General features: G+C 42.9%; 1 protein-coding gene across 2 annotated transcripts in view; it reads right to left on the bottom strand.

The window, feature by feature from the left end:
• Window positions 1-16,838, bottom strand: part of LOC111066396 — a 53,757-nt gene that overhangs the window by 7,230 nt on the left and 29,689 nt on the right. For both annotated transcript variants that reach the window (XM_022354964.2, XM_022354968.2), the window contains exon 4: window positions 9,408-9,529. In XM_022354964.2, the coding sequence (XP_022210656.2) occupies window positions 9,408-9,529 (122 nt within the window). The remainder of the gene's footprint in view (window positions 1-9,407; window positions 9,530-16,838) is intronic.

Here is a 16,838-nt window from a genome sequence, read left to right on the forward strand (position 1 = left end):
CCCTTCAGACAGGCCCAACGGGTCTAAGGCCTGAGACGCGTCTAATCTGAAATGAAGTTATCACAATGCCAAGTAGACGACGACTCCCTCCCTCCCAGGTGTTGACAGTAACTCCTTAACTCCGACCCCCACTCCAGCTGCCAAGGCCTGCGGCTCCGAGGGTTGTCTGCCTGTCCCTGGCACACCTTTCCTTTTGCCTGGGCTCGTGACCATGAGAGACCGCCATCCGACATCCATTTGCATAGCCAGCGCAGGGATTTACGGTTCTAATTCAATTTATTTCACTGCGTGATGCACGATTAACGCCTCGAGTGGCACAGTCCCTGGGATCCTGTCTCTGTCTCTGCCTCTGCCTCTACTCTACATGTTGCCCATTAGCGGCTTACATTAATCGGCTTTAATGCTCACTCGCTAAGCCGCACTCGAACTGCGCTTTTGAGGAAGAAATCTGTTGACAGAAATGTTTTAATTTGGTTCAACCAAAACAGTTAAGTATGTTCTGGGGTTCCTAACACAAAAGAACTTTCAACAAAGCATGGTACTTTATGGTACTTTTTTTATGACATAAACAGGCTTCCATTGCATTCCATTTTGCTAATTGAATTGCCCAATTTATTTCGCGATTGTTATTTTTGGTAGCCACTCCAAAGATTAATTATCGTAAATATAGCCCCGCCATTCCAGCCAGAGCGTTCATCAACCAACACCAAAATTGGCTAAAAATGCAAATCAGTAGCCATACAAAAGAGTCCATCCTGCGTCTATCCTTCTGCTAGCTTGTGTCTGCCTAGGGGCTTGCAAAAGGTGTCTATGCAAAGGGATTTCTTTCGTGGCAAGAGAAGCCCTGCTTGCAGCAGGAAATGAATACACGTTGAGTGCCTAAGCTTTTGCCCACTTTACAGGGAGAACGAGAAGGAGATGGCCCTGGAGCTGCAGTTGGGTACCCAGCTCCAAAGCAGGAAGCGAGAACTACTCAAGCGGCTATAAACCTTTTGGGGGCTCGTAACACACAGCCCAACGAAAGAAATTTTTGTTCATTGTTCTCCATTCTACGCTTAGATTTTCAATTTGTTTTTTGTTGTTGTTGTTTTTTTTTTTGCTTCTTTTCCAATGGTTTTTTTTCAATGCATTTTCGTTTTTTCCCGTTTCGTTTTCGCCTTTGAGGCAAACACATTTTAAATGTGGGCTTCTTTGGTGTTTCCATAGAAACGTCTCAGAGAGCAGCAGCGGCCGGCATTTCTCTTGCATGTTGCAATGAAAAACCATAAATTGACACGTTTGCACGTTTCTCCCGAGAGACAGAGAGAGAGACAGTGAGAGAGACTGCCCCAATAGATTTCCCAGACATCAGAGTCGGTCCATGGATTGGCTAATAAAATGCAAAATCCCGCTTGGAATTCTGCATTCAATTACACAAATTTCTTGTGGAAGAAAAATCGAACTGGAGCATAAAAGCATTTTGCGCTTAATTGAAAATTATTACCACAACAACATCAGCAACAGCAGCGGCAGCAACATTAGCAGCAGCAACAGTTGCAACAGCAGCAGCAGCAACATTAGAGACTTCGGCACGATCGGAGGAGGTTAAAAGGTTGACACAAAAGCAAACAAAATGCGCTTTTAGCCAAACAACTACAACAGCAACATCAACATCAACAAGAAAACCCGCACAAAAATTCAAGCAGTAGCCAGCCTTGAGGGCGTGGCAATGGGCGTTATAAATGGTCCTAAACGTTGCCAACTGCAATTACGGTAGTAACATTCGGCATTTGATCATTGGGCTAGAGGGAGGAGAATGCGACTGCTCTGGGACTCTGGGGACTCTGAAGACCTGGGGACTGTGTTGCAGCAAAACATTTCGAAATGAAATGATTGAATTTTTGGCTTTTTCAATTAGAAAAATATGCAAAACGTGATGCGAAAATTATGCAGATTGCAGCTGCTGCAGTGGCTGCAACATTTGCCTGCCACTTCCTTTTCTTGTTTCAAGACCCGAGATTGCTGCTGCTGACCGATTTCCGAGCCCCCAAAAAGAAAGCGCTGCTGCATCTGGGGAGCACCAACAGTACGAGGAGTATTGCATAAATTTGAATATCTAATGCTCTGGCGCTTTTTGTTGTGCAAAATTGATTGAAGTGTATTGAGATTGATTGAAAGTTGATGACATAATTTTGTTGGTGGCAAAACACAAAACAGACAAAAGGCAAAAGCCAAACGCAAATTGGAAGTGAATGTTGGAGAGGCCGCAGAGCCAGACATAGACATAACTACACTCAGAGAAAAATGGCATAATAAAAATAAACACACCCATTAAATATTCGGCTTTAAAAATACAAACATATTAAAGTTTAAAAAAAAAGAATTTACTTGGATTTAGACATAAATTAACTTAGTCTTTTTATTGCGGCCCAAATTTAAATTAAATATAAAACGCTTTAAAATAAATATAAAAATATTAAACTATTTAATTTAAATATGAAATGTATTTTTTTTCTTATATGAAGTATGTTTTTAAATCAAATAAAATTAATGTCAATTTTATTTTGCGCTTTCCACGCTCTATTGACATTTTTGATTTGAAGTGTAAATATTACAATTTCAGTGCTTTTTTTCTCTGGGTGTAGTTGGGTGAGAAATTTTTTATGGGACAACAGGCAGGCCGACACGTTTATAATCCATTTTATGGCTATATTTCAATGCGGAAGTTGACAATTACAAAAAAAAAGTATCAGTATCAGTATGTGTAGTAAAAAAGCTTCTTCTTTGAGAGATAATGCTTTGAAGAAAGCTGTTAAGCTAAATACACTCGGGAGTGCGAGTCGGAGTATTATTTTGATGTGCTTGCACGCAACTCTAAACTGGCTTGAATGCAGCCGCCAGTGCTCATTGAATTCCCATCTGTATCTGTCGCTGCCCCTGACAACATATTACTCATATTCGGTGCATGGCATGGATATGTATCCTTCTCCCATATGTACCATACATGTGTTAGCACTTACAACGAGAGGCCAGCCAGACAGGCAGACAGACAGGGGGGGAAATCGAAGGCGGTACAATGTAACTTTTTGTGGGTTCAATGACTGGCAATTGCGTTGACGGCTCCCCAGTGGAGACGACAGCACAAAAAGCATTACCAAAAATAAATAAAACCAACCCGAAATCCGTTCCGATTTTGGGTCAATGAGTTTGGCATTCGTTTATAGTATGTAGTATGTAGTACCACTCGAAAGCGAAATACTCGGGTAGCATATGCATCAAGACAGCCCCTGAATACTCAACTCTCAATAATTATGAATTCACAATTTGTATACCTCTCTAGACTCTAAATATAGCCAAAGCAGATCTATAAATAGTGCGCCAAGGAAATGAATGTAAGCCGAAAGAAAGAATAAAAAAACACCTTTTGACGTCAATTGTGGGGTGTGAAGATCGGGATGTACGATCTGTACGGATGGTATTAATGAAATTCTGTTTGTGTCTGTTGTGCGACAACATTTACCAGGCCATGTTGATCATCAATCAGAAATTAACCCAATTTAGCTTTCTTGCTAAAGCCATGTAATGACATCGATACGAGGCAGCTTCAATTACCGATAGACAACATTGTGCCGTGCCACAAACATGAAATGTTGCACTGATAAAGCTGCTGCAGCAGAGCAACAACCAGATAGTTTGGTAGAGTCAGTAGAGACAGTGGAGACAGTGGAGACAGTAGAGACAGTGGCCTGCCTCCAGTCACATATCCATTAGGCAATAAAGAGAAATGTTTATATGGCCCGCAATCATGACACGCTCTCTTTCTGCCTCTATCTCTGCCACTAGTTGCCACTGTTGCTGCTGGCAAGTTGCAACTTGTCAAAGTCTGTGCTCTGATGTGTGAATAACTGTACAAAATAAAGGAATCAACTTTGGTATTTGCTACCGTCCAAAGACACTAAATCCCCCCATCAAATCTCATGTTAATTACAGATTCACATGAATCTAGCAGCCATCTATTTGGGGCAATTTAGTAACCATTTAGCCCAATAAAATACTCTCATTAAATTGTCAGCAATTTAATGATGCTTCTGGTGCCATCTTTTCGCTAATTTCAAGGCCCCCATAGGCCACTCAATTTATTGGCAAGCATTTCATAAACGGGGGCCGGGCCGCACAGCCAGGGCGGGGGATGGCTATCGAGAAATGAGTCGTTGCCGCCACAGTGTCCCCCCCCACAGATCAGGCCAAGACAAATAATAATGGGCCGAGAAAACAATGCAGTGGATGGCTGATGCTTCCACCATGTCTGAGTGCAGCTTGTGGCAGGCACACATTTTCAACTACATGCTGTTACTTGAAAGTGGCCGCGCTGACAGCTGACCTTCAACTTAGTGGCAGCAATCGACACTTTCAATTAAGTGCAGTCCGACCTTGTACCCTCGGAATGGCGTTTCCCCAAAATTATGATTGCACAACACCCTTTTGCGGATCATCTTCACCTGCTCGCTGCTGCATTCCACCATAAATGAGGTCAAGCTGCATTAAGCTGCATCTGATGGGGATTTCCGCTGAAACAGATCTCTCAGGAGTGTACGCATACCACTGGAGTACATACATACGTAATGTCATTAACCCGACTTCGGCTCCGGTGCACATTTGCATGCCAAACAATTTGTCAACATTTGCCCACGATTTATCACCTGCTTAGCATCGCACTGAGGCACAAAGATCAAAGAATTTCCAGCCCATTGTTTGTGCTCGTAATGAGCCAAGTCGAGACAAGTCGAGCCAGCGAGAGAACTGCGACACGTCTTACTCGGGCTTACACGCGTTAAATGAGCGTTTAAATGGCTCTAAGCCAAAGGCAACAAACTACGCTCCGTTCTGTTGTGTTGTGTTCGTGTCCGTGTCTGCCACAAACTGTTACAAATGCAGTTAATGGAAAAAAAGACACGAGGGAAAAGGTCTATACAGCGCAAACTGAAGACTGAGATACTCTGCAAGAGCGTTAGCATTATGTTAGTATTGGTTGTCTGGTAGTGGCTGTCATGCACACGCCATGTATTTTGTTTTTGTATTCTCGAGCAGACTCTTTTTCAGCCGTCTGCCTGGCTTCTGATGACAGCCTTGATTCGAGCAGCGATCGGTCTCTGTCATGTACACGACATTTATTTTGTTTCTGTATTCTCTTTTTCAGATGTCTGCATTGGGAGAGAGGCGTGACATAAAGATGTGATAGACCCGTTCCAAGACTTACTTATATAGTTCCAGCAAAACCTATGAAGCGTACCTGATAGCGTATATTTATATAAATCTACAGAACTCGGCGCCATCGTGAGCGTAATGTTTGCATTTCGGGAACTGCACTCCAACCCAGAAGCAGCAGCAAATCCAGCCAACTCCGCAACGGACAATGGGATTTGTGTGAGTCAAGAAGTAGCGAGGGAGTGAGGGAGCGAGCGAGCTGGAATATGGCCCATAAGTAGAGTGACTATATGTCAAGTAGTCGGCTGCCAGCCAGCCTGCAGCCTGGGAGCGGCGACAGTCATCACATGTGGGTGGGTGGGTGTCGGTGCAAAGGCGTGTGTGTGTGCGTGTGTGTTTTTTTTGTGTTTGTTGCAGTTGCAATGCAATTGCCTGACTGGATGACTGGCTGGCTGACTGCCGTACGAGTTCTCATTGTGCGACATTCCACATTGCAGGCGGGCGCGTGATAAGCCCATAAAAAAATACACGCCAACAATAACAGCAGCTACATGGCTGTGGCTATGGCTATGACTGGCACTGTAGCGTTTCGGTTTCAGTTTTGTGGCCCATAAGTTACTGGCTGGCTGAGTGGGCGTGGGTGGATACCTGGCTGGAGAGCACATGAGGTATTTGGCCCGCTGCTGCTGCTGCTGCGGCTGCTGCTGGCTAGAAAGGTGGTTTCAATTACCGCAGTTGGCCATTAGGCATGCCACAGATTAGTTCTATTGATGCCTGATGCATTAGCATTAGCAAGAATGCATCTCCGCGGAACGGTAAAGCAAAAAATACTGGCTCCAATCAATACACTTCATTAGGCTGAGCCGGCACGCCGGGAGCCGCCATGGGAGGTGGCGCTGCGCATTAGCCCGCATGGACACGGTTCCGTGTTGTATGGCTCCTCCGATCTACGCCCTCCGCTCTTCGCTCTCCACTCTCAGCAGTGTAGCTGTTAAAATTTGACAGTTAGCCAACAGCCACGATCGTTAAGCGTCATTAAACAGGCCTGCCAACAAGAGCAGCAGCAGCACCCAATCCATGCCAAAGCCCAGGCCCAGGTCCAGGGAGTGGAGTGTTTGGCGATACACGTCACTGATAGACACAATCGCGGACACCCCATCTACCCACTGCTACGTGCAGCATATGGGGTGCAATCGAGTGGAACTATTCGAACAGAATCTGTCAATGTTTGGAGTTGATTTCCAGATACCAAATATGCTGGATAATATGTATATAAAAGTCGGATTTCTGCAGGGGAGGCTGCACACATTTCGAGTCACTGAAAAATCTGTTTCCCTGCCTGTCCAGACAGCATTAATTGGGTTTAGTATAAATATAAAGAACAACGATTCCGAGTCCAATTTCTGCTCGGGGGGGACACATAAACAATGCTTTTTAAATGCGTGTGGCTGCATTTTAATTCCACTTTTCAGTGTTCAGTGAGTCAGTGAGGCCTATGGCGCCGCTGCTGCTGCTCCTGCTGCTGAATTCCAGAATTCACAATTTCAGAAATTTTCATTTTAATGCCTATGAATAAAGAAAAGTTGGCAGCTGCCGTTGGCTCTCTGCTGTTGTTCTGCCGTTCTGCTGACCCAAATCCATCTCTCGACGGCCGGAGCACACACACACAAACACACACACATCATGCATCAGAATATGTTGGTCAGGGCATTTAATCACAGGAATCCGCCGTTGCATTTAATACTTTGGCTGCAATTTGCTGCACGTTTCAAGCACATGACAGATGTCATAAAAAGAAAAGTAAATGTAATCCGGGGAAAAAGCCAATTGAATTGGCTCTAGCGGGATTAAGAGGTTAAGATCCCAAAAATTTCTACAATGTTTCGAGGGCAAGAGAGAGAGAATTGCCACTAATGAAATATGTGTGTGTGTGTGTTTTTTTTCTTCTCTGCCATTTTGCAGGGTGTTAACATTGTAAATTAAAGGGCGTGGCAATGGGGTCTAAGCCAGAAATTGCATATTCATGGAGCCCAAGAGCAGAGGGAACGAACCAACAAAGCCAGGCACCAGACACACCAGACAGACACCTAGGAAAAGATGGGCGGATCTGAATGGATTGGGTGTGCGCGCCCGTCTGCGGCTCATAGACAGACGTTTACGGAAAAAAATGGCTAAATTGGAAAAAAGGCAACAGCAATAGCAGTCCCTGAGAATTGCATACAATTGCAGGTCCGGGGGCTTTGCGTGCAGTCACGTGATGATAGGAAAAAAAAAATATAAATCCGCTGTATAAATAAATCCGCGGAAAACAAAAAAAATACACACACACACAACACAACACAACGAATCAAGTGAGTAAGCTACGCAGCTTGGCGGCAATTAAATCTAGTCGTTGGGACCAGACACAATGTCATGACTACTCGTATCAAAAGCCGCCTTTGCCATATTGTTTCAGACTTTGTGCCGCAGCAATTACATCAGCAGTTTTTTGTGTCTGTGTGTGAGAGTGTGTGACCCCCCCGGACACACCTGGTCACTGTAAAGGCAATTAATGTGTGTATCCCACAGCCAGTGCAGTCGGACTGCTGCTCATGAACTTGAACTTGGGAGGTTGGGGTTAAATCGGGCATCGGAAATGTTTTGTTTTGTGGCAAATTTCGGACTTGAACTCGAGCTCTTATAAATGCCAAAAAATTAAAAAGCCACAAAACAACAAAATTGTTCATTTTTAACAAAGCAATAATCATTCGGATAAACAGTAGATGTTTATTTATTAAATACAATATGAAGAGGAAATCAAAATAAAGAGAGAAACATCTACGCAGCAAAGTAGAGTTCCATTTGCTCTGCATTTGCTGAGAGCGAGACCTGAGAAAGAGGCTAACCTCTGCCTAAGCTAAGCTAATTATTGTTGTTACTGAGAGCGATAGGACAGACGCAGGTGTTGACATGATAAGAAAGGAACAGAAGAAGCAACTAATTCCACTGAGCTAGCATTGTTGCTGCTGCTGATGAGAGAGAGCAATACGAAGAACACTTTTCGAGAGCATTTATTGCGTGAGAGGTGAGAGGATGAAATGAAGATTAAAAGTCAAGGTCTCACTGAGCTGGAGCCGAAATATAACAAAAGCACAGGCGTATGTACATAAATACATACATATGTTTGCACATACATAAATAACAATGTTTGTTTATTTCCATAAATAAACTCAATAATAAAATACAAAGTAATATCTATAAAGCATTTGGGATAGACTTTGGATACGCTCGTAAATGATGATATCAGTTTAGTCAGCCAGTCCCGTCCACAGAACAGATGTCAGAGCCCATGACATGACTCCGAGTGAATCATTTGCCAACAATCCGAGTATAAATATTGTTGTTGGGTTTTAGCATAGGTCAGGAATTATGATGATGATGATGATGTGATGGCCCCCATTTGTGAATAAAATATGCGAAATTGAATTGAATTTGACGGAGAGGAGAACACAACACACATTATTCGTGTAGCACTCGAAGCACTCGTAAAGCCCCTCAGGATGAACCCATTTAAACTGTTTGCGTAATACACTCAACTGAATGAATGGTCAATTCCATGGCGAGGTGCGAACTGAATGCGTAAACAATTGAGGCCACATGATCGTCAATGTTTATCAAAACTAAAGGAACATCTACTGTATACGTATAGTATATATTAGTGCACATATACATATATGTATATGTACTTTTATATAGCTATGGATCAGAGTGAGACAACAGTCATTCATAAGTCTGAGAGTAAAGTCAAGTTTGTAATTAAAAGCGAGATGCAGTGCCGGACGATATGAAGGAGGATGGGAATGAGTCAACCGCCAGCCGGAGTGACCACAGCATGGCATTGACCCATAAGCCATAGTGTAAGCTGCGCTCGATTTGCTTGTTTACATGTTCAGATTAGAAAAATGCTGGACTTTAAATGAATGTACACTTGAAGAATATGGACATTTACTGAATATTAAATAGTTCCTATAGTATTCTGAGCATTTTCCCACGGATCATTAACTGATTTGCATCTACTGTCAGTTGACAGAATGGTCAGGTTTTTTTTTAGTGATTTGTTTTCTTAAATTCAGGAAATATAAACTCTTTTGTTTTAGTGCAGTCGCATCCGTTCGTTCTCGTTTTATATTTAGCTGGCATTGTTCTGTGCCGATTAGAGATTGGAGTCGCCTCCTGCCACTTACCTCAAGATATTTGCATGCGACAGCTTGTTCAGCAGCTGCACCTCCCGGAGCATGTTGGGTCGATTGGCCCGCAACTGATTCATCTTCAGCACCATCACCTGGCCGGTCGTCCGATGTGTGACCTACAAAAACAAAAAGCAGCGAAAAAAAACAAAAATCAGAAACATGGATATAAATCGGGTACGAGCATATAGTGAGTGGCAAATAAATCAAACTCAAGTTCAGGCAATACAAGGCGCATGAGAGGACACTAACTAATAATGCGCGAGACATGTCCAGTTTTTGCCCCGTTCGTGCCAGGGTCAAGTTCGGGTGGAAAGTTGCTGACAAGTGCAAACAAACAAAAAAAAAAATAGTCGCAGCCATCCGGATAATTGCATTGAAAGCAGTGCAACAAAAGCTTTCAGGTTTTCATGGATATCTGCAGACCAATCCAAATGCTTTTGCTAAATGAAAAATCAATAAACTCGTCTGCGTTCGGGTTTTGCCTCAATGCAATTTGCTGGCTGCCACAGCCACAGCCACATCCACTGCCAATGCCATGGTCATTGCAATTAAAATTGTAAATTGAATTTGCCATCAAAGGTGGAGCCTGGGACGGGACCGGGACCCCACTAAAGTTCATAGGGTAGCCCCGTAGCCCTGCCCACTGTCCACTGATGTGCGAGGTACTGCTCGTATGTATTTTTTCCTGGTTCTGAGTATGGATTGCCACTTGGCGCCAGACAACATTACTCACAATTCACTTAAATAAATAGCCCCGAGTCGCTGCCAAGACCAAGACAGCTAAACACAACCCACAATGGCAACTTGTGTTTAACTCGTCTTTAATTTTATTTTTTATTCTATTTTTATGCACAGAGCCAAGCAAGTACGCAAACAGAAAGCTACCCTAAAAAGAATTTTAAGCCTTTGATCTTTCTGGGTTGCAGAAACCCCTATATACCCTTGAATGCAACAAGTACTGGGTATAAGAAGCAAACAAAGTACAAAGACATAGCCAGGAGACAGAGACGAAGTCTTCTATTCCTTGAGCGCGAATTTCTCGGCTCTCCGCTAATGGCAGCAAATTAAGTTTCCTTCTTGCAACCCATTCATTCTACTGCCTCTCCACATGCCACAACAAACTTGGTCTGTAGGTGAGTAAGTTGATATGGTAGATGGAATATGCTCGTCGTATGTTATATGACAATATGGAAATGGTTACCACCGGCACACCACGACACACGTGTGCGTGGGTGACACACACAGCACAGCACCAGGCGGCACAGCAGATACAGTCTCTGACTCCGACAGGCAACAACCATTCATTCTTTATAGTCCTGTTGCGCTTTTGGCTCATTTTGGCCTCTATTCGCTTGGTGGCTTGTGTGGCTTTTGCGTCGGTGTTAACAAATTTATGAAGTTGCTATTGTCGTTGTCGTTGTTTGTCTTTTGCCTTTGCCTTTGCCATTGCCTTGGGGCCAAAGTCCAATTCATGGCGGTCCCCGGTGTCAGGGATTGTTTGCCCCATTGTCTGGCAGCATGTTGCCAATCAGAATATAGCAAAAAGAATGTCTCCCAGATTCTTAACTCTAAACAGAATTTGATTTCCGCTTTGTGTCACTTTACGAGTATTTTTATTTCGACTATCTGCTCATTTGCTTATCTGCCACACACACTCGAAGAGCTTTCAATATGAATCCGAGTGTTGTAGTATTTATATATATCCGGCATCGAAACACTTTATGATGGCCTGACACGCCCAACCAGCGACCAGATTGACTCAGACTCAAAATCCACTTATTGCACGAGATATTTGTGTAAGCTAAAAGCTGACAAGCCGTCAAATGGATCCTTTTTATGTGTTCCTGCCTGTTTATCATATTTATTCTTTATATATTCCATATATCGTTCTTTAATTACAAAAGTGCTTTCTTGTGCGTGACATTTGATGACTGAAATAATTTTTAGTGTTTGCCAAATTTATTTCCATGATATTTGTCTTTACAGCGATCAGAAGAGCCACTCCCCAATTCGGGGAAATTAATGAATGAGACTATTAAAGCATTAGGCAGCATTTAAGGCCAATTTGAGAAGCATGTAGAAAAACCATTCATACAAAATTCTACAGAGTACGTGTACTTATTCAAAGATGTTTGAGCGCGTTCGTGCCACAGACAAAGCAAATAGTGCCATGCCGCCTCGCCGGTCGCTGGACCAAAAAGTGGCACGTCCATGTCCCCATGTCCGGGAAACAACAACAACAAAAAAACAGACACAGAACCAGACTCTAACCCAGACCTCGACTCTCACCCAGACATTGCGTCTCAGACACAGCCTGCAACTGTGCTAAAAAAAAGAGAAGTTATGTGTGGATTGATCTCTGGATTGGCGGCCAGCTTCAAAGCGGTGTGTGTGTGTGTGTGGGGATCGGATCTTTCGTTCGGTTTCTTATTGAAAGGCATTTTGGGCAAGCAATGACGTGAGAAAAGAACTACAAACGCCCCAGACATCATGGGCCATGGAAATAATCAATTAAACAGAAACAAAGGTGACGGCAGGGAGAGACTTTCAATTCAGCTTCGTGTGTGGGAAACCGTTTGAGGGAAAGGTTCTAAAAGCTTTTCGTGCTGCTTAAGATTTTCAACCATATGTATGTACATTCATTTGCACCTCTCAAACTGATTCACACCGTACTCCACCCCCCTCAACCCAACTCCCTTTACTCTTTCAATTTTCCCCTAAATGGTTGATAAACAATCACCAAATTCAAACAAACAGAAATCATTTGTTTGCCTTTAAAGAGCATGAAAATGCTTTCAGGCCCCTTTTGTGGACTCTTCAAATAAAGCTCTTCAGAAGAATATACCCCCATACATGCGGAAAAAAGTCAACGGGAGACTCGAGTCGTCTGTTCTGCGCATTCGAATGGAATATGAATATGAAAGGGGTGTATCTCTAGGTCATAGAGTCAATAAATATTTGTAGCAACAAGAAGAAAAGATCAAAATAAAAACAGAAATAACTACGCAGTCAAAGTCAAGTAGAGTCTGCAATTGTTGAGAGCTGAGATCGAGGCCAGAGAGAGAGGGTCACCTCTGCCCAGATACAAAAAGATAAGACAATTGCGACTAACTCTGCTCTCAAGGAAAAATACTAACAAGAAGAGGAGCGCTGCCAGGCTGTCCAATCTCTCCACAAGTACATCAAATTATTATGACTTAACCAGTTTGTTGTGGAGCCCCAGCCCCCCCGCAATGCATCGCATCACATCACATACCATCGATGGTTATGTCAACATCTGCATCGAGCAGGCAAATGCGATTTTTGTTGTTGTTTTAGCAGTAAATACCCGTATTTTCACTTTCAGTTGAGGCAAAAATGAAAATAACACCAACAATAAAAATGGAGGCAGTTGCGGAAATAAAACAACAACGAAAGTTGCCGCACCACCTGAAAATACCACAGCACAAAAAAACATCCTTTTTGACCAAAAGGCCAGCAGCCTGGACAACAGGCCGAAACCAGTCGTCAGTGGAGCCCCGGGACTGAGGCTCAGGCTGACATTTCAACCGGCAAAAACCCCAAAAAAACCTGGCCCAAACCCGACCAGATCTCTTACCATGCATTTGGCATCTGTTTAGCGGCCAAAGCCAAACGCGTTTGGATGCGGCATGGGGAACACGTGTGACATTCGATCGTAGGACTGTGACTGCGATTGCGCACCGGCGGCCACCGGCTGAGCGGAGAAAATATTTCAGATATTTCCACACAGCGTTTCGTTTAGCTGGTTAACAAATATTTAATGCGATTTACAGTTGGGCTTCAGACTGCTGCTGCTGCTTGCTGCCTGGTCAATCATCTTTCTTCACAGGCGACTCAACTCGACTTGGCTCTCGGTGGCAGCAACATGTTGTGGAAACACCAGTTAGCGGTACAATGTCATGCAGACGAAGAGAAGAGAAGAGCAGATCAGATCAGAGCGGAGCGGAGCTGGTCTTTCTGGCCAAAACGTGTTCTGGCACGCTCTCGCGCGTTTTTCACGCGGCTGTGTGAATACAGAAATACAGAAATACGCACGACAAATGTCGGCTAAAACTATGTAAGACAAATATTAGGCGAGAGAGGTGTCTTAGGTGGTGCTTCTGTTGGTGAATGGCGCTGGTTATGCCCATTCCCAGTAGCCATGAGAGAGTCCAAGTCCGACCAAACCAACGGGCTAGCAGAACAAGCTGTAAGCCGGCTTTTTGAATGGAATTTAACCCAGTTTGCTTTCTTCTGTCCGTCCATCTTTCTTCTCTTCACTTCTTACTTAGCCCCCTAACAAGCTTTTCGGTTTTTGGGCGAGAGACCGCTGCTCCAAATGGCTTTTATTGCTCTGGTCAGTTATAAAGAGTTGATGGAGACAGGTGCTTGGAGACCATAGTTTGTTGTGATATTTGCATGCCACAGAAATGACAGCTCCAAATGGGATTAATTTCAATGATAATCACAATATAAGAGAGAGAGACTTCAGTATTTCTACAGCTTCATCTTCAATTCAAAATGGGTGCCTGCCTGTTCGTGTTGCAACTCCTTCCGAGCTCACAGAAAAATGGAAAAAAGAAACACCCATATTGAAATTAAATATTCCTGTTATTAATACAAACATAGGAAATTTAAATAGAATTCGCTTTGTATTAATTGTATTAACCTCTTATTAATTATATTAAATATTTGTGGAAAATATGCTATATTAAATTAAATTATGAAATATATTTAATTTAGATGTGAAATATATAAAACTTTCTTTTTACAATATCCATGCCCGGAGTAAGACTTTTGTTCGCTATCTACGAATACCGCGAATACCTTTACATTCAGAGGTCATTTACGATAAACTAAAATTAACCTTGATAGCTCATGGCTTTGTCCAGTGCCGCGGGACTGACGTACTAGACCATATTTTTAGACATCATGAAATCGTCAATGTGGTATGTGTGACCATTATCATGCGAGTATTTATACGAGTATGGTGCGCTATCAGCAAATATTTGGATTATAATTTAATGGGTAATCTAATCGGGAGGGCCAGTCATTGTTTGAATCTTATCTGGCAATGGAAAGTGGCCTGTGGCCCGTGGCCCGAGGGACGCACTTATGAATGGCCATAAAGATGCAGCTACAAGTGGGTGGATTCACCTGAATTAATTAACCAAAGTGAAGGAGAGCCAGCGAGCGGCAGAGCGCGTGCATCAATCACCATAAACATTTATTGGGCTGGGAACAGCGGAACACAATTGCAGATAAAAACCCCGGCTGAATCCAAAATTACAGAGATATATATCTATATTATGTTTTGGGGGGCACAAAAACAGAGTCGTAAACAACGAGGTCTGCAAAAAAGCAAAAGGCAAAAAAAAACATAAGCTCAAGAGTGCCGTTTTAAGCGTTTTCGAATTTGATTTTCATGCTTTTGTTGCTGTTGCTGTTGTTGTTTTGTGCAGCTCACAGGCAGACACCTTGTGGCAGCAATATACTTGTAAAATGTTGAGTGGGCGTTGGGCGTAATCTGTTTGTGGCAACCAGGAAGTGGCTCATGCATAAATGTGCATATGTATATGCAGCATAGAGAAGAGAATATTTCAATGCAAAGATGTTGCAGCAGGCATCAGGCAGCAATTATAGCCGGCAGTCAGGCAAAAGATACAGTTGCAGAGATTCAAAGTTACAGATTCAGTTGGAAGTTTTTGTGTATACATACATATGTACATATGTAGGTATGTATTGAACTTGTTACGTTTGTGCCTCGGACTTTGGCTCGTAATAATTATTACTGCTTTTAACAGTCACTTTTAATTGTTAACGGAAGCTTTTGGCCGCTTGCCGCAAAGTTATGCAAATGTTTTTGTTTGAGTTTTTGTTTTGTTTTGTTTTGTTTGTTGTGTTTTTTTTTGGTGGCTCCTGGTCTCTGGCTGTCTTGTTGTCTTGCCTCTTCCTTTGTGGTAAAATGTTGAACAAAATTTAATTTCGTGTTGAGCAAATAATTTAACAAGAAACATGTTGTAAAAGAGTGGCAGGAAGCAGCAGCACCAGCTGCAACGGGGCAACGGCAACGGCAACTGCAACACACGCATATTGCACAACATTTTGTGGGAGGATGAAGTTGCTGCCACAAGCAGCAGCAGCAGCACCAACAGCAGACACCAGCAGGAGGGGGAGTGCGCAGTTTGGTTAAGCAATTTTTAAACAACAGCAATTATTAACTGTTAGTTGCAGCGCCAACATGGAAATTCGATATCGAAAAAAAAATAAGAGAAAGAGTAAAAAATGTGTTGCAGGCGGAGGCGGAGACAATTAACGCATTTCGTGGGATGCCTGTTCGATGGGATATATACATTGTATGTCTAAAATGCGGAAATTGAGAGAGTAATATTCACAATTCACATTGCATAATTCAGGCATTGAATCACAGGCAGCGGGCGCTCTATCAGCCTTCAAGATCACCTTCAAACAGCAGTTCATTGCACGTACGTATCAGCAGGGGCTGCGGCTACCCTCGTATCTTGGAACTAAGTATAGTTTAATGGGCCTCATGTTATGTCATCCCATTTCATGCCCCCGTCCCCCTTTAATGCTGTTCTCACGATCGACGAAAGACTCTAGGACGGCAAAGCAATCCCTATCCTCCAGCCCCCCATAAAGCCCCCGACTATTAATGACATCAGCAAACAGCGAACTTTACGATTACATGGGGGCCCCCGTCTCGGCTATAAAAAACATTCAAAATCGAACACGTTCTACATATTGAATTATAATAAAGTCACTCCTATAGGAACAATCCACAGACATCGGCCTGAGTTCTGATCGGCAGGGAAGGGCGTGTGCCTTGAATATGTTTAAAGGTTTTGTGTTTGTTCCCTTTTTTTTTTTTTTTTTTGCTTTTCTACAATTAATAAACTGGAATACGTGCCCCTGCTGCCTGTTTTATGGATACACCGCTCCGCTGCATATTTCCAATTGGAGACCCCCTACTATAGCTATGATAACTTTACAAACAATCTATGTATATAATATGTATATCTTTGTCTCTATGAAAACGAAGGTCATTGTTATTTTGATTCTTTTGGGGAATCGATCATTTGCGGTATGTGCTGCAAATTGGCAACCAATTTATTGGCCAGATAATGGTAAATTAATTTTTGCTCAACAATTTATTAAAACTGATATACAGTGCCCCTTCGACGGCTGTCTGTCCGCCTTACTTCACCTCTATTTATGTACTTTACTTGACTTTAGGAGGCACTGTAAAATAATAAAATTAAAAGCCGCTTAACTTGTTTGCTTTTTCATCAATGGCATGGCAAAAGACATAATAAATGGGTTAAACAAACAGAAAAAAAACCGGCAACGTCATTAACCGACAACGTTCGTCGTCGCTCGTCTTGGGTTGAGCCCGTTGAGTGCCAC

Source organism: Drosophila obscura, unplaced genomic scaffold (assembly GCF_018151105.1).
Source record: "Drosophila obscura isolate BZ-5 IFL unplaced genomic scaffold, ASM1815110v1 contig_150, whole genome shotgun sequence".
Taxonomy (NCBI): Eukaryota; Metazoa; Arthropoda; class Insecta; order Diptera; family Drosophilidae; genus Drosophila; species Drosophila obscura.